Source organism: Phytophthora cinnamomi, assembly GCF_018691715.1.
Source record: "Phytophthora cinnamomi strain GKB4 chromosome Unknown Contig33, whole genome shotgun sequence".
In the NCBI taxonomy this organism is placed as follows: Eukaryota; Oomycota; class Peronosporomycetes; order Peronosporales; family Peronosporaceae; genus Phytophthora; species Phytophthora cinnamomi.
Genome location: NW_027150966.1, coordinates 658662 through 676118, shown reverse-complemented (window position 1 = coordinate 676118; position 17457 = coordinate 658662). Strand labels below are relative to the sequence as shown.

Here is a 17457-nt window from a genome sequence, read left to right as displayed (position 1 = left end):
ATATGAGCGAACCCAAACTCTAATACAAGGATTTGAGGATGCTCATGCCCAGGAAGAACGGCTGAAGGACTGGAAGTCACGAGCCAACGTACGCAAAGTCGCAGGTGAACGATTCTGTTACCTCGACACATTGCAAGATAGGGAGCATCGGGTGGCATCTCGCGAGGACCGCATGCAACGCCGTTATGGTGGTGCTAGCTTTTTGAGAATGTGGGCAGGAAGTGCTGACTCACAATTCAACGCGCCTCAACCCTCAGGCTCATAGTGCATGGGTTGACCGAGATCGCAGCAACAGTGCTAAGCTCAAACATAAACTTCTTTAACATGGCCGTTTCTAGGTGTTAATGATCAGAATCATTAATCTAAGACATGATCTCTAGAAGACGAAGGTTGTTTTACCCCGAAAACTGCTCAACAAGTTCCGAAGTGTCCGAGTTCTTGATTCGGCGCACCCACTTCCCGGTGGTCGGATCCTGGCGGAACTCGGCGGTGCGGTAGTCATACGGGAAGTTCGTTCGCAGGAATCGTGCGTCCTCGTAAATCTCGTGGATTTCTTCGCCTACTTCGAAGTTGGAGAGTGCCGCCAGTTCACTAGTTTTAGAATTGTGCGCAAGCGTAACAGTTGGTGAAATCGTAAACACATGACACAATGAAATCACGAAACACGTACGTGAAGTAGTCCTTCTGGCGAGCTCCGAGTTGGTGCAGCTTCCTCACACCATCTTTAAGTGTGCCGAGGTAGGCGTGAAAGTCTTCGTACATATCCTCCTTAGATGGAAGGAGCGCCGAGCCACCAAACACGCGTGCAACCCATCGAGCTTGAAGCTGGAAACAGAGGAATGGCAAGTTGCTGAATGGCAGTCCAATAAAGGCGGCCGTGGGGTCCTCAATAGCAAACAGTTGTTTGTAGACAGGAGCCACAGCGGTTCCGCTGGTTGTGCATCCTAGTAAATCAGCAGCAACTTCGTTGCTCATGCTATTAGGCTGGACGAACGCCTGGGGGAACAACAGCTCGGGCGGGAACAAGTCTTTCACGGTGTACAAGTAGCCGGTGCAGTGCATGATCTCATCAGGCGTGGGAATCGATGAGCCGTCCGCAAACACCACCGATCCATCTTCAGCAATGTGGTCAATGGCAGGTTTCAACATCCGCTTGTCTTGCGGATCAATAGCATTCGGCTCGTAGTCCAGGGTTGCAACAAACACCTCAGATGCGCCACTTCGGGCAAGCTCAAGGGAAATATCTTGCCCCGATGGTCCCCGTCCAATTACCACAACACGCTGCAGCAACACACATGAATTTAAACGTCAGGTCGGTGTTCAGAGAAGTAGTATCACACCGATAGAAATGGTCCGTACCTTGCCCTTGTAGGGCTCCGGCGTTCGGTAAGCTCGCGAGTGTGACACGGTGCCCTTGAAGTGTTCAACACCCTTGATAGGCGCCAGTGAAGGCCGAGAGAAATGGCCATTGCACACCACAACACGATCGAAGTCTTCTTCGTACTCACCCTTTTCGTTGGACGACACGCCGATCCTCCAGTGGCCGGAGATCTTCGACAGACTTGTGACCGCCGAGTTCAGCCTCACGAAGTTGTCCACTTCGTAGTGCTTCGAGTAGTTCTGCAGGTACGTCAGGACATCGGCGTGCGAAGGGAAGCTGGCTGCTCCCTTCTGGAAGGGGAACTCCTTCAGCTGCATGATGGCTGTTGGCAGGTTCGTGTGCAGCGACTGCAGATAGCACAGAAAGAAGGGGGCAGAAAAGCAAGCGCTGTCAGCATCCCCCCATTAAAGCATTGATTCCCAGGCAATGCGCACCTTGTACAGCACGGACGACGGGGAGTCGGCAGCCTCGTCGTACTTCCACACGCCGCCCACATTGCCAGCCTTCTCGAACACAACCACCTCGTGCCCCACGTCGCGCAGGCACTTGGCCGTGACTGCAATATGCGAAAAAGTTAGTGCACCAATGCCACCAAGCACGGAGCAAATGTATGCCACATACTGATGCCAGCGGCGCCACCGCCAACGATGCCAACGCGAACACTGTGCGACTTGATCGACATTGCCTCAATTCCGAACTGACTGACGTGGGGTCAGGAATCTCAGATGCAGACTAGCGAAACCCGGCCAATCCACGGTCTCCGCTGGCAAACGTCAAGGGCACTGAATTGACATGTCACAGTACTGGAGCGTCCAAATCGCTGTAATGAGTTCAGAGCGTGTCTCGAGGGACCAGCCGATTTTGACTAACATGGGAGAGGAGGACACTCTGCCGGACCTGTCTCCGTTCCCGCCGCTGGAGCTCTCGTTCGAGGAGCAGCAGCACTGCCACGACCTCAGCCTGCAATTGCTGGAGCGCACGCTGCACAGCTACGACGAGCGCCTGGCAGGGGTCACACCCAGACACCACGCCGGTCTCGACAGCGCGCGCTGGAAGCTGCAGAAGACGCAGCACAATGCGTCGCTGTACTCCGAGCGCATTCGCCACATCCGAACGGACCTCCACCTGCCCGACGACAATTGGCAAGACCCGACCGTTCTTCTCATGGTCGGGACCATCCCGGCGCCCTTGGACGAGGTGATGTATGGCATGGCCATCCCTACCTTTGAAGCGCTAAAAATTCGCGTGTCCACGCTCGGAGACCAAGAAATTGGCGGTGCCATGCTCGCGAGACTCGTTGGGCCGACCGAAGAGAAACCATTTCAGAATTTGTCCATCATGTACATGGCGAGTCGACTGCCGTGGCTCGTTAGCAAGGTAGTAAAGCCGAGAGACTTTGTGTTGCTGTCGGCGACAGGAGTCATGACGACGAAAGATGGAGAACGCATCGGATACGATTTGTTGCAACCCGTGCCGCTGCTGGAGTGTCCACCGCTGCCAAAGCCCATGATCCGCGGGAAGTTCATGTTTGGCGCGTTATATCGCGAGCTGGAAAACGGGAATGTCGACGTGTACCTTCAGCAGTATGTCGAGTCGATGGGCAACCTTATGGAATCCTTCATCATTAGCTCGACGTGGCAGTCGCTACTCGGGTTCTTCAGATCTCCCATACTCTCCGAGCACAAGAAGTTGCAGTGGTGCATCGCCAACATGAAAAGCGCGCGTCGTCGAGGACTAGCGAACGAGTTATCCGGATATTCGTTGAACTGCTCACTGTGCTCCGTAGCGTTCGGACGCTCGGCACGTAGTCGGAGTAGTGACCAGCGCAGTTGCGTGTTATGTTTGGCCCCAGTGTGTTCGAATTGTCGCGAGGAACGAACTTTCAAAGTGCTGGATCGACACCCGAAAAAGGGGCACATGGCGATCAGGAAAAAAACAGTGTACGTCTGTAGGCCGTGCTTGGCTTTCGTACACAGCCAAAAACCGGTCGATATTGCGCGATTCAACACTACAGAGCAGCTTACCCCAGCCTCAGATTCCACCGGAGCTTCCAGCGATACCCCATTTGTCACATGGGGGCTAGTGTATGGAGATGACCAACCTTCTTGGTCTCCTACGCGATCCCTGTCGATGTCAAGTGAGTCATTTGAATCTTTTGGCTGGGATGCTGAGGCGTAGACGGATCTAACGAAAAGAAAGGTTTTGAAACGCTTTCATTTTGCGCGTGTGCGGCAGGAAGATAGCCAGCCGTCTCCGCTGACTTGGTTAATCAGGACCGAGAAATTCGATACGTTCATTACGCGGATACGGGCCGTGTCGTTGCTGCATGGTGGGTCGTATGCGTGTATGCAAGTAAACGCACTTTGTCCTAGCTGAAAATCTTGACGAGATCGTCTCCAACACCATCGCTGGATTTATGACGACGGGTCCACTTTCCAGTGGACGGGTCCAGGCTGAAGTCAGCCGAGCGGAAATCGTGCGGGAAGTTCACACGCAAGTAGGCGGCATCCTCATACATCTCGTGGATGTTCTCGTCGACAACAGTACCGGAACGAGCTCCAAGTTCCCTGAATTGCACACGAAACAAGCGTTAGTGCTGGTGTACGCATAATTGTCAAGTCAATGTGTTCCAACTCACGTGAAGTACTCCTTCTGCAGACCGCTCAAGGAGTGCAGCTTGCGAGCTGGAGCCTCGATTTTGCAGACTGTCTCGTAGAAGTCCTCGTACATCTTCTCCTTGGACGGTAGCGGGACTGAACCATCAAACACTCGGGCTACCCACTTGGACTGGAGCTCAAAGCACAGGAACGGCAGGTTCGAGAACGGCAAACCGATGAACACAGCAGTAGGGTCTTCGATGGAGAAAAGGTGCTTGTACACAGGAGCCACTGCCGTTCCAGCCAAGACCGCTGCGCCCAAGTCTTGTGCGGCCTCGTCGCTAACGCTGTTTAAGGCCGCCGCCGTCTTCGGGAACAGAAGGTCCGAAGGAAAGAAGTCGTTGACGGTGTACAGATAACCCGTGCAGTGCATGATCTCATCGGGTGCAGCAATTGACGAGCCATCCGCGAACACGACAGTGCCATCCTCGGCGATGTGGTCAACCGTAGGTTTTAGAACGCGCGTGTCCTTCTTGTCAACAACGCTTGGGTCGTAGTCAAGAGCAGCTACGTACACCGTTTTCACGCCACTCTCCGCCAGCTCCAGCGAGATGTCCTGGCCGGATGGTCCGCGGCCAATGACAACCACACGCTTGCCCTGGTACGGCTCCGGAGTGCGGTAGGAACGCGCGTGCGATACGACACCTGGGAAATTTTCGATGCCCTTGATCGGGACCTGCCACGCCTTATTGAAATGGCCGTTCGCGACCACAAGACGCTCAAACTCCTCGTCGTACACTCCCTTTTCCTTCGAGTCCACACTGATCTTCCACCGGTCACCCACCTTCGACACACTCGTCACCTTCGTGTTCGTCCGGACAAACTGATCTACACCGAAGTGCTTGGCGTAGTTCTGGAGATACTCTAGCACGTCAGCGTGGGACGGGTAGCTTGGAAGGCCCGCCTGGAACGGGAAGTCCTTCAGCTGCATGATGGACGTCGGCAAATTTGTGTGCAGCGACTACAACGCAGCAAGACGTAGTCGCGATAATCTTCATCGTCAGGACCATTACACCAAATTCATCATTGCTGCATCAAGCACAGCGCACCTTGTAGAGCACCGAGGACGGCGCATCGGCAGCGTCATCGTACTTCCAGATGCCTCCCAGGTGCGAACTCTTCTCGAACACCACGACGTCGTGGCCAACCTCTTTCAAGCTCTTGGCTGCGACTGTCAAAACACCACAAGACAACATTGGGTGAGACGGGCGTCGAGATCAAAGTTCCTGCTTCAAGGGTGAACGTACTGATGCCAGCGGCACCACCGCCGATGATACCCACGCGAACTCTCTGAGTCGATTCGTTCACCATTGCTTCAATTTGGAAATGAAGCGCTTGAATCGACCCGCTGAGGAGCTCCCGGCCGGCTACATGTACCAAGTACGTCACACTTGTCCACACATCGTGCTAAAAGCCCATCCTGCGCGCACAGCAACAAAGACAAGGGTGGACTGAGGCGTACTGATTGGCAGATGTCCTCAATGTACTTGCGCTTTTGGCGATGCCTGCATTGCAAGCCCAGCATGGAGCTCCGACATCCTGCACCTGCCTACCTGCATCTATTCATCGTGATTGATGCACTACAACACTTTGAGTTGATGATTCGCTCTGGCCATCGACGCACAAGACAAATCCAGCATCCATCGGCTGAAGCTGCGCCGCGGCTCGCATTACAGCGCGAAAGAGAAGCGTGCTGGGGTTCCCATCGCCTGCGCACCGCAACGCGTGACGCGGGGGCTGTATCACCGCAAAAGAGCGGAGCGAGCGGCCAATGGTCTCACCCGAGGCACGAGCGTCACAACGACCGCATACATGTACTACAGAGTAAAGCTTAGGACGTTTGTTGCTGTCCAAGTACAAGCTCCAGTGATGATCGGGTCTCCGGAAGGTATTCGTGACACCTTGGTAACCGTGAGCGACAGCGCGTCGCCTCCTTCAAAATAGCCACTATCTGAATGATGAACGTCGTGTTAGTTTCGCATTGCGTTGGCGATCTGACCCGGTCTAGCTGTCGTTTTCAACGTGGACTTAGAGCTTTCACGAAGCGTGGCCTCGGATGCCTCGTATGTGGTCGATCCGTAATTTGGACAGCAGCCTGGTGCTGAGAGGTCCACATCTAGGCGAGCGCAGCGGCTTCCCGATTTCGGCTCGACAACTGCTGTTTCTCATGTGGTTGAGCTTCGGGGTGGCCCCATTGCTGCTCCAGGCGAGAAGCTACGTGCGGTTCGTGACCCCGCACAAGATTTCAAAGAGTTTGCTGCCTCTTGAGGCAGATATACACGAAACAGTTGATCTACTTGATCACTGCCCGGTAGAAGGGCTATTCATCGCTGGTATCTGGTGGAATGTCACGCCTCTCTACTACTTCCAAGCTGAGGACGGAAAACTCTGCCACTTCGTCGTACCCCAGTACAACATTCACGGCAACTATTTTCTTGGGAATACGTCGACAAATGCGTCGCCGACGACACCGTCAAGCTGCACGAACGACAGCTACCCATTCAAACACTACTTTTACCACGGTAGTATTGGCTATTTTGCGTTTTACGAAGAAGCCAAGGGAACCTACTGCACCATCGACAAGACTGCGTATGTGTTGGTGGGAGGTCTGGGGACGTATGACTGCAACGGGGCTCAGCTTGCATATGATCGCGGTAACACCGAGTACCGAGAATCCTACTGGTATGGCATCAGCGGATCCGTGTGGATAGCGTATCGCGTCTTGATGCTCAGGAGAAGTTACATATCGTGCAAACGGTACGGCAAGAGGTGCGATCGCATGTGTGAAAGCCTTCGCCTAAATGACGCTGTGGTGTACGTCCAAGAGAGCATGAGGCTTTCTGCATACGATGCCAGGAACTACCACCGATTTGCACTATTGTATCTACTAGTGGAAGGGCTGATGGGTGATTTGTTCCTGTTAATTGCGCAGGAAGGGATAATAGGGCGCTTGCAGTATATTTCACTGGGCTACAATTTATCCGGCGTGATGTCGATGCTGTTTGAAATGCTGGAAACTATGCGCTGGCTTGGTGAAAGACTGCGATGTCTGCTGAAGAGGCTTTTGTTCAACTACGAAACGATGCTTCTCGGTGAATGCGTTTGTGCCGGGGCGATGCAGCACTACCTTACTGCGCTAAACCGCTCGAAGGGCTTTAAGCACTCCGAGCCCGCGTCAAAATTTGTCTCACCTTACGTGTGGAGCTTGGTCGGTCATGGTGTAATCGTTCTTGGTTGCGTGTTGGTTCTGGTATCTGTTCGATCTGTCGGAGCAATTATCTACATGCGATGGAAATACGGTTGCTTTGCGGTGCTTACTACTGTGTGCTGCGTAGATACAACACTGGGGGTGCGCGGCAAACTTGTTGTATTAGGCGGGTATGCCTACGAAAACGCTAGGTTGTATTACAGACTCGCCACACTGAAAGCGTTTGGAATGATGAAGATGATGGAGGAGGACGGACAGGAATTTTTGGTGCTGCACAAGCTCTACTGGATTGCGATTCCGCGACGGGATCTGTTCGTAATTGGGGCTGTTTACGGAAGGCAAATTCAACCTTGCCCCGAACGGTTTTGTACTGGAGTTGTGACCTCGTTCACTCAGGTGTTAGGCGGACCTGTCGGTGGATCTGGCACGAGGCGGTGGCTCAGCAATGTCTTTAACAATAGAGTTGACATGGAGCCAGCTACAATCAAAGTTGGAAGTCTTCGCGGAGCGTCTTCGACCCAAGCGAGTTGTCCCGGAACACCATCTCCGGGGACAGTCAAAGTAAGTCGACCAGTGCTAGAGGCATTTCGCTGAAAGTGTGCACATGAAAATATAAAGTATTTGTATCAGCAATCAAATCTCGTGGTGAAGTTGTGATTTCACATTACTTCCAAATTTACCGTGGTGTTACAGTGTCTTAACTGCTAGCACTTCGAGAGCTGAACATTTGCTAAGTTTGGCTTGCTGCCTGCGGCCAGCTAATCAATCATCTTGCAATGAAAGTGGGCTGCGTGGCGTCTACGCATGAAGGGCGATTGGAAGCAGAAGTGAGGACTGTGCACAATTCGCGACGACGGGGAAAATCTTTATTTATTTTGCTGTGGATGGTGCTCGGACTATTGCCGCTGATTCTGCAGCTGCGTAGCTTCGTGCACTTGGTGACGCCCCACAAAATTTCGTTGCACTTGATGGACCCCGCTAGTTCAACCAGGGAAACCGATGATCTGAGGAAATTGTGCCCCGTCAAGGAGCTCCACATCGCTAATGTGTACTGGAATATCATGCCGACTCATTACTTCACCTTGGAAAAGGGCCACTTGTGTCATTTTGTGGCCCCGCAGTACAACACGCACGGAGTATATTTCCTTGGAACGGATTATTCGAAACCCTCGCCCAATATGCAAAAAGACTGCGAAGAGGATAGCTTTCCTCTAAGCTACTATCTCTATCACGGAAGCGTGGGGTATTTTGCTTTTTATGAAGAGGGAACCGGGTCCTACTGTGCTAAGGACGAGCGAGGGTACGTGTTGGTAACTGGACTTGGGTCTTTCGATATCAATGGATTAGCGCTGGTTAATAATCAAGCGTCTCCAGGATACCGTAGCTCGTATTGGTACGGTATGGTCGGGTCGATCTGGATCGCGTATCGATGTACGCTGTTGAGGAGAAGCTATATTCTGTGTAACCACTACCGCATACGGTGTGAAAACGCCCAACATACTATACGTCTGGCCGGCGCTTTCGTATTTGTCCAAGAAAGCATGCGTATATCACCACACAACATCACAAACTACCATCGACTGGTACTGCTGTATATTTTGCTCGAAGGCATCATGAGTGACCTCTTCATGTTGATAGCTCTTGATGGGATTATGAGTCGATTACAGTACGTGTCGCTAGGATACAACCTTTCAGGAGTTTTGTCAATGCTCTTTGAAATGGTTGAATCCTCACGATGCCTTGGAGAGAAGTGTCGGTGTTGTTTGAAGCGGGTGGCGTTTAACCATGAGACGGTGATGATAGGTGAGCTCATATGCGCTACTGCACTTGAAACGTATCTCACGTCACTCAACCAAACAAGTTTAAAGGACACAGCACCAGAGGCAATGATTTTCTCTTACTACGTGTGGAGTTTGGTTGGTCATGGTTGCATCGTCCTCAGCTGCATCGTAGTTCTCGTATGTGTTCGAACAATTGGAGCGCTTGTTTACGTTCAGTGTCGACACGGAACCTTAGCAGTGCTAACTGCGCCTTGTTGCATCGACACATTGATGGGAGTACGCTGCAGACTGGTTCTGCTGGCAGGGTATGCCTACGAAAATGGAGTGCTCTACTACAAATGCAAGACACTTGCTGCCTATGGGATTTTCCGATTTGTTGAAGAGAATGGCTTGGAATATCTCGCGTCCCACAAACTTCAATGGATTAGCCCATCGTCTGATCTGGTCGTGATGGGGCTCGTTTCCAATGACCGTGTAGCTTTATGCAGAGAACGAAGCTGTGATGCCCTCTATAGTATGTTCGAGCGAAACCTTGGTGGCAGTATTGATGAGCGTAGCCACCGACTTCGACTTGCTGGTAATAAGGTTGGAACGGTCCAAGCACACTCGATTTGCTCCAAGTAACTTAACCCCATCAAGATTCAACTATCACTTGCAGCGATTGTGTAAGATTCTGTGTCGTTATCAGCGCGACTATCCAACGATTGGATTCCAAACTACATGGATATCAGCTGTCGTTTCGTCATCTCCCAGATCAGATTGCATTGCACTAACCAACAGTTCACACAGTGCCTACAGTGGCGGAGGTGGATGTTGGGACTGCAGCATCTTCCGCTAAGCTACTGTCCGGGCCTATACTTTCAGCAACGGACACGAAGTCTCCATACCCTCTGCGAATTATGCTGAAGCCAAATTTCCTTTTCATCACTATTTCTACCATGTATCCTTTGGCTACTGCGCATTGTATGGAGAGCTTAAGCGCACCTACTGCGCCACGAACACCATGTCGCTTATTCGCAGTTCGAAGAACTGTGTTAGTCGGTCCTAGAAAGTCTACTGCGTTTAATATCCGGTAGCATCCAGCCTATTCGTACTTAGAGGTCCAAATTCTTGATTAGAGTTCAGTTAAAGTTTTAGGAATCTACACTTTGGGGAAAAGGCGTCTTGGATAAATAACGATGACGCGGAACAGATGTTCCCTGAAACCTGGCAAAAACGTCATTTATTTTTCTCGAGTTCCAGGCTGTGAACGCAGCTACTGGTTCACCTCCCAAAGTCTTGCAAGTACGAAGCGAGCAATCAAGCGAGCAGCGCGGTAACGTATTGTATAGATACCTTCTCAACGTTTCTCAGATGTCAATACGCCCTGTTGCCATAGTCTGAATGCCTGTTGTGTTGGTTAGGCGATAATGTGCCAACAGACATTCTGGGCTGAATAGCTGTGACTGTAATGGTGCAATAAATTTTGGCAACAAAGTATGGCGTTTAGCTTGCGTACACTGGGATCGGCGTGAATCAAGTATAGGAACTTGTTCGTGCACATCGTACACTGGAATCGGCGTGAATCAAATACATGCATAGGAACTTGTTCGTGCACATCGTACACGTGGTCAGCTTATGGCTCTGTATGGTTGTAATGCACAATGGGGACGGGCAACTGTCCTACACATGAATCAAGTATGCAGAAACTTGTTGTGTAAGCGGCGCATCGTTGTTGTCAAGACCAACATCACTGAAGCCCCAACGGACCCAGCATAACGGGTGACCTCGCTGTTATCGACACGTGAAAACAAGGAGCACTCTCTTGTTTATCCTTCGTTGGGCGTGCAAAGGTCGTTCGAAGCTGTGAGCTTCGGCGAAGTTGGCTCGGCGCGGCTATTGCCCTTGTACAGATGCATCTAGGTCCATGGATTGAGATCCGATTCTGGTGAACGCCGTTGCGTGTCACCCAAGAGTTTATTGTACTGAGTCTGGTTGGTCTAGAGACGACCGACACGCTAGAACACTTTGGTTTGGCTTTGGACAAGGCTGGGCTGGCGCGAAAAAATGTCAACTGGCGTAATGATGATTTCTTCGTGCATGAAGACTTCCTGTTGATCGATAGCTTGTTTGGCGGAGAGCTCTGTTTTATGCATGGATAAAGATCTGAGGATGGATACAAGACTGAGGAGAAACTTGCCGCTGCGGATGGTCGACCATTTTGACCATTTCAGAAATGGGTGGTCAGGTTCACCCGAACAGCTGAACCATTTCGCAAAATGTTACGTAAGCTGACCATAAAAAATATGGTGACCATTTCAGTCGGAAAATGTCGGCCAAAACGCTAATTGTACCCCCCCCCCCCCCCCCGCACACACACACCCTCCCTCTCTATTACGAGGGTGCCCACGACGTTCATGACGTCAAAGGATGTCTCTCATTCTCTACGCTAAGTACTCGCAGGACACAGAAAGAAGTGCTGGGAAACTACGTCCAGCACCAATGTGATTCGCTATCGGCATACGCTTTATTCACCAGCACTAAACTCAAGATGTCGTGTCGGACTCGCAACTTTATTGATACGTGTAGTCGATGTATTCTTCATGACTTTCTAACGCCTAAGTTTTCCCCGTCCCTCTCGGCCCGGGTACCCCGAAGTCTGTGAGAGATGGTGTTGGTACTTTTGACATCAATGGGCTTCTACTAGCACATGATGGAGGTAGTGCAAAAAATATACCAGCGCGCAATACGTATTTATCTACTGATAAAAGGGCTCATGAGTGATCTCCTTTTGCCCAGGATGGTTTCTTCGCAACACTTCAGATATCTCAAGTATATATTGGTGGAATGCAATCTGGCTAGTATCATGTCCATCCAGCTAGACATGAGCAAGTGGAACGTGAAAAAAATTACTCACCACCTACTGAAGCGGCTTTTGCTTAAAAACTTGAGTCAGTATTAGTTGGTGATATGGCAATTGTGCTTGTCGTGAACACTCTCCTAGCGCCTCGTCGTTGTCTGAGTATTGCGACTAGAGCGGTATCTAAGCTCTGATTGCGACACATAGATTCTGGACTGCTCTACGGTCCATGCACCTACTGCGAGAAGACGTCTTCGTCGAGAAATACAATCTGGTTTGGCGTTTATGGGCTTTGATTTATTCGTCGGTAGTACCTCAAACGATCTAATCCTTTGCAGACGACTCCATGTCTTCTACAAGCCGAGAGCCGTGCTTCTTCGTCAGCCTCTCCGTTAGCATTTCCTTGAAATCATTCATGATAGCATTCTCGCGCTGTTGCTTCTCCTCAAAGTTAATCAGTGCCAGCGCACGCTTCTCTTCAGCCGTGTACACCTGATTTTCCTTTCGGATGCGGACCGCATTCATCCGCTTGTGACGGCTGCCGCTCATCACGTAGCCAAGGTTCTCCAAATTTTCAATTTCCTCGCCGTTCCATCCCACTTCACCACGACGCGGAATACGCATATTCTTCTGCACGAACTGCGCGATAGCAGCACCTTCACCAGGAAGCAGCGCCTTGCCATAGTTTAATGACGATGCAGCCGTCTCTTCAGCTGCTGGGAGTGGCTTCGGTCCAATCTCCTCGTCACTGTCATCGGCGTGACGAGACCCTTGCACCGCTTCCTTAAACTTGGCCGCTTCCCTTCTCTCATCTTCATCCCCGTCGCTCATACTGCCCCGACTGTCGACACTCTGCTTGCGAGCCCTGTCCTTCCTCTCAGAGGCCACCGAAACATCGGAGTCACTGGCGCTGCGACTGGCGTCGCTCTCACTCTCACTACGTGAGCGTCGACGACGTTTGCGTCTGCTCTTGCTCTCCTTCTTGTGCTTCTTGCTCTTCTTCGAGCTCTTCTTCTTCCGAGAGCGACGCGAAGACTTGGACGACTTGCGCCTGCTTTTCTTGCGGCGGCGTCGCTCCTCCTCACTGTCCGAGCTGGAAACCTCCGACTCCGAGGCCCTGGACGATCTCGATCTCGACCTGGATCTGGAACGGCTAGATCTCGACCTTGATCTAGACGCCGACCTAGATATCGACCTAGACCTGGACGGCGAAGGCGTGGGCTCCCTCTTCTTCTCCTTCTTGGCCTTCTTCTTCATGGGCGGGGGACTCGGAATCTCCGCCCAGATGCTGAAGCCCTTAGCGTCCCGCTCCCTCTTCCTCTCTTCAAAGAAGTCGTCGGTCTGGTCGTTGCTGTATCTGCCTCCTCTGCTCTTGAAGCCGCCGCCGCTGGAGCCGCTCGTGGGGCCGTAGCGACCCATTGGTGCTCGGTCTCCGCCACGCACATTAGGCGAGCTTTGGCGTCCTCGTCGAGGGGAACGAGAGCGAGAACGCGGACGCCGACTGCTGCTGCGACTGCGACGACGTCTTGAGTCTCTGTGAGCACTGCGGCTTCGACTGCGGCTACGTCGGGGCGACGGAGTGCGGTACCGACGACGCGGACTCGAGCTGCGCCCCATGCTGTGGCTGGCTTGGTTCAAAATGGGATACAATCGTGGTGGACACCTATTCGGACTTAAACGAGATATTGAGCGGTCATTTAGGTACACCCACTCCTGCTGTACGAACTATTAGGCGAGCATGCTCTGTATAGCGTCGATGCGGGCGAAGTACTCCTTGGTGACCTTGTTGGCGATGGCCTTGCGAAGCTGTTTGACCTCGTCGTCGCCGCGGATATCGTCCAAGAAGGACAGCACGGCTTCGAACTCGTGCTCAATGCCTTGAGAAGTGACGAGCGCCTTTGACCTGGTGAGCTGCGGCACCTTCCGTGTGGGCTTCTTCGGTTGAGCCGCAGGCTTCGAGGCGTCTTCGCCGCGCTCTTCCTTCTCGAGACGTTCCAGCTCCGCGTCCACGTCGTACGAGTCCCACTTCGTCTTGAGCTTGTTGCCCTGCGAGTCGAAGTGGTAGTCTGCACAATAAGCCAAAGGCCTGTTAGTGATCGCATCACAATTAAACCGATCGTGATAAAGCTAGCTCTTCATATAGACAGCGCGTTGCAGCAGCGTACATGAGTTCAACGTCGAGTTGGCCGCCAGGTCCTCCTCCTCGGTCTCGCCAGCGGCCTTCTTGGCCTCGTACTCCACCAGCTCCTTCGTCTGACTCTCCAAGTGCATCAGCCGCACCGCCACTTCCGTCGCGATGAGCTCCACCTTCCTCAACAGCTTAATGGCCTCGCGACGCTCCTTCATCTCTCTAAACCGCACACGTCGACGCCAGGAGCTCCGTTAGCCTCCAACACAACCAATTGAGCACAATAGTACCCCTGCTGCAGCTACAGCAATACCGCAGCTACAGTGACGCAAAGCCACTCACACGTATCGCTGGTACTGCCAGCACGCAAGCGGCACGGCCGCCAGCGCCGCGGTCGCCGCCGCCACCTGCCACGCCCGAGTCGACATCGATACAACAAATGACAAGCTAGAACACTAACCGTCCTCTTAAGTGCGATGGACGATAGAGCGTTTCTATCCGTAAGAAACGCGAGTTTCTAAAGGGCCCCTTTTTGGACGCCGAGTATGGGCAAGAAGACCAACTGGACGTCCGCCGAGGATCAGACGCTGTGCCGCGTGTGGCTGGGCGCCAGCGACGCGCAGCTCCACGGCGAGCAGAAGGCCGCCAACTTCTGGAGCGTGGTGCGCGAGCTGTTCCACGAGGAGGTCGAGACGGCGGTCGAGCGGCCGCTCAACGGGCTCAAGGTCCGCTGGACGCGCATCAACCGCGACTCGCAGAAGTTCGCGGGCATCTTCAATGAGCTGCAGAGCAAGGGCATGAAGCACGCGGAGGAGAGCGGCGGGGACGCGGGGGACGCCGCCGCCGTCGCGCTGCTCACGGAGCAGCAGTGGATCGACGAGGCCAAGGACATCTACGTCCGCATCTACAACGCCAAGTTCGCCTTCGAAGGCTGCTGGAAGCTGCTGCGCTACTCCACCAAGTGGATGCAGCTCTTCGCCAACTGCAACAGCAACAACCCGGTGCTCGCCATGAACGCACTGGCGGCTGCGAACGCTGCAGCTGCAGCAGTAGCGGCGGTGGAGGCGACGCACATCGCTCAAGCGGCACCGGCGGCGCCGCCGTCGACGGTCAGCAGTGAGCACGAAGTCACGGCAGCAGACAATGGCAGCAGCTCTCCCGCTGCTGTGGCGTCAGCTCCGTCACATCCTGCGTCGAGTGAACCTGCAGCATCAACGGCGGCTGCTGCTGCAGTGGCAGCGGTGGCTTCCGTAGCGCAGGACACCAACGCGTTCGTCGTCGCTCCCACTCACAAGCGGCGAGCAGATGTGTCGCTCGAGTCCTTCGCACACCTCCCCACCCAGCAGCAGATGCACTTCCAGGGGCTCACAGCCACGCTGGTCGAGGAGCTCAAGCGGCAGAATGATCTCCTGGAGGACCAGAACGTCATCGCGCTGCTCAAGGTGGACGGCGAGATGATCGCGGACGCCGAGGCGCGGCACGTCTTCCAGCTGCTTCGAACGCGGTACCTGAAGAGATTGCGCACAAGCCACGGCTACAGCAACAATGGCAGGACCAGCACGTTGGTGTAGCTGCTTGTACTACATCTCCCTCACCAATCTAGCTAGCCATACTTGTCAATACGTGCATCTGATTCTATCATCTGATTCCAGCTGCATTTCCAAACTGCCGACACCATCAAAAAGGACAGGGAGTCGATGACACAGTCCACCGACTTCGCAGCCGCCGTTGCTGCTGCCCGGCAATACTGGGGCCCGGATCACGACTACAATGACGCAGAATTGTTCGCGATGGCCCGATGCCAATGGGAGAGCGCGAAGGGGGGAAATACCGCCGCCAGGGATTTCGTGGTGCAGGTGGTGGCCTGTCGACTGGAGGAGCAATTTCTGCTGTGGCTAATGCAGGTTCACGCAGCCGACGCTGCAGAGGATATACAAGCAGTAGTCGAGGTGTGCACGGATGTGGATCTGATGCCGGAGCGAATGGAGCTGCTGTCGTCGGTGTTGGATACACTTTCGACGGCGGCTGTGGTTCGAGCTGCTGCTTGTGACCGAAGCGGTGAGAACCGGACGCGACGAATTGCGGAGTTGGTGCAGAAGATTGATTTGAGCGCCTTTGTCGGAAGCAAGACTCGAAGTGTTGTACGAGTTTTGGGTGCAATGAACGAGGATGCGGGCTCCTGGACACAATTTCTGGATCTGCCTGCTGAGCTAGAGACTCGGCTGTTCAATTCACGAGGTGGGCGTGATTTCATGGATAAGGCTCGACAGGTTGTCGCGCTGCAGCAAATTGAACTGCGTGAGGTATTTCAACATAGGGATTGTGTGCAAAGTGACGAGGTATCACCTGTTGCCAACACTTTGTGGACTCTCGCAGAGAAAACGGTGGAGTTGGTCTCTGCGCAGGCGAATGCAGGTATTGGCGCACAGGCTTCCAACGGTGTAGGCCTCAGCACTAATTGTATTGGATCCGCTTTCGTGGAACGAGAGACAGATTTGGAGGAATACTTGAGATCAAAAGAGTCCATTGCGTCTCTGAGTGCAACAGGATCCTTGGTTCAAGAAGTTATGGCTAGCAGCGATGATGCAAATCTATATTTCATGGAACAACTCACAGAAGCTTGCTCCGCGTTAGATGAAGAGTCGACCATCTCGAGTGCCCTGCTTCAGGCGGTCTTTGATGAGTTGTCAGCGGTGACAAGCTTGGATATTCTCTCGATTCACGCCTCATTTCTCATTAGTCTGCAAATGCGTCTGAAATGCTGTTTTATCGATCGCAGCGAGTCGGCGAAAGTGGAGTTCGCACGCCGAGTGAGGAGGTTGTTTAATCGCCTTACAGGCAAAACTCAGGAGTTGGAGCATGCTGCTCCGCTTATTGCTTTGGCTGCATTTTGCCCAGGCCACGTCATTCGACAATTCGTCCAAGGTGCTCGAACGGATGTACTCCACCATAAGTTGTACTTGAAAATACTGCGTGAGTCTCCTCTGCTACTGAATTGGAGTGACACATTTGGTGGTGGTGCAACCTTCCTTGAGTGTGAATTGCAGCAGACTCTGATTGATTTGTCGAGCAAGCAGAGCTGTTTCGACAGAGAAGGTCAGAACATGATTTCATTCCTCTTGTCTCTTGTCGGGATCTCCAATGTCGTTCTTTCAAAGCTGGAGGAGCCTGTGCTGACAATTAGCAGACTATTTAGCGGAGTGCTGAATCCTCTGTACTCCATCATGCTAAGCACAACTCACAGCATGGAAATGCAGTTGAATTTGTACTCACTGATTCAGCGGTTGCTGCAAGCGTTTGTGACGGCGAATGCTGGTTCAAGAATCCAATTTGCTATGGTGGAAAACTCGTTCGGCTTCATTTTACTGGCTTTGCAGTCCACAGAATTTAGTGATCCAAGGCTTGGTGTTTTAATTCGCGAAAGATTGCTCCTGCTTCTCAAAAATACGATGGAATTGATGGT

General features: G+C 52.8%; 6 protein-coding genes across 6 annotated transcripts; 2 read left to right on the top strand and 4 right to left on the bottom strand.

Annotated features, from left to right (window-relative positions):
- Nucleotides 1-395: 395 nt before the first annotated feature.
- On the bottom strand, nt 396-2063 carry IUM83_04362 (flavin-binding monooxygenase-like protein; the record flags this gene model as incomplete). The annotated part of the gene is made up of 5 exons (XM_067928439.1): nt 396-591; nt 671-1281; nt 1360-1728; nt 1816-1937; nt 2003-2063. The coding sequence occupies 5 exons, from the start codon at nt 2061-2063 to the stop codon at nt 396-398; spliced, it is 1359 nt and encodes a 452-aa protein (XP_067792690.1).
- A 188-nt stretch (nt 2064-2251) lies between these two features.
- On the top strand, nt 2252-3189 carry IUM83_04361 (START-like domain; the record flags this gene model as incomplete). Its single annotated transcript, XM_067928438.1, has 2 exons — nt 2252-3078; nt 3168-3189. 2 exons carry the CDS (start codon nt 2252-2254, stop codon nt 3187-3189), a joined length of 849 nt encoding a protein of 282 aa, XP_067792691.1.
- Nucleotides 3190-3749: 560 nt separating this feature from the next.
- Nucleotides 3750-5349, bottom strand: IUM83_04360 (flavin-binding monooxygenase-like protein; the record flags this gene model as incomplete). Its single annotated transcript, XM_067928437.1, has 4 exons — nt 3750-3948; nt 4020-4999; nt 5088-5209; nt 5286-5349. 4 exons carry the CDS (start codon nt 5347-5349, stop codon nt 3750-3752), a joined length of 1365 nt encoding a protein of 454 aa, XP_067792692.1.
- Nucleotides 5350-12190: 6841 nt separating this feature from the next.
- On the bottom strand, nt 12191-13285 carry IUM83_04359 (uncharacterized protein; the record flags this gene model as incomplete). Its single annotated transcript, XM_067928436.1, has 3 exons — nt 12191-12465; nt 12523-12983; nt 13068-13285. 3 exons carry the CDS (start codon nt 13283-13285, stop codon nt 12191-12193), a joined length of 954 nt encoding a protein of 317 aa, XP_067792887.1.
- Nucleotides 13286-13594: 309 nt separating this feature from the next.
- Nucleotides 13595-14422, bottom strand: IUM83_04358 (uncharacterized protein; the record flags this gene model as incomplete). Its single annotated transcript, XM_067928435.1, has 3 exons — nt 13595-13932; nt 14032-14216; nt 14337-14422. The coding sequence occupies 3 exons, from the start codon at nt 14420-14422 to the stop codon at nt 13595-13597; spliced, it is 609 nt and encodes a 202-aa protein (XP_067792886.1).
- A 921-nt stretch (nt 14423-15343) lies between these two features.
- On the top strand, nt 15344-15565 carry IUM83_04357 (Glutathione S-transferase T3-like; the record flags this gene model as incomplete). Its single annotated transcript, XM_067928434.1, has 1 exon — nt 15344-15565. The coding sequence occupies one exon, from the start codon at nt 15344-15346 to the stop codon at nt 15563-15565; it is 222 nt and encodes a 73-aa protein (XP_067792875.1).
- Nucleotides 15566-17457: the final 1892 nt, after the last annotated feature.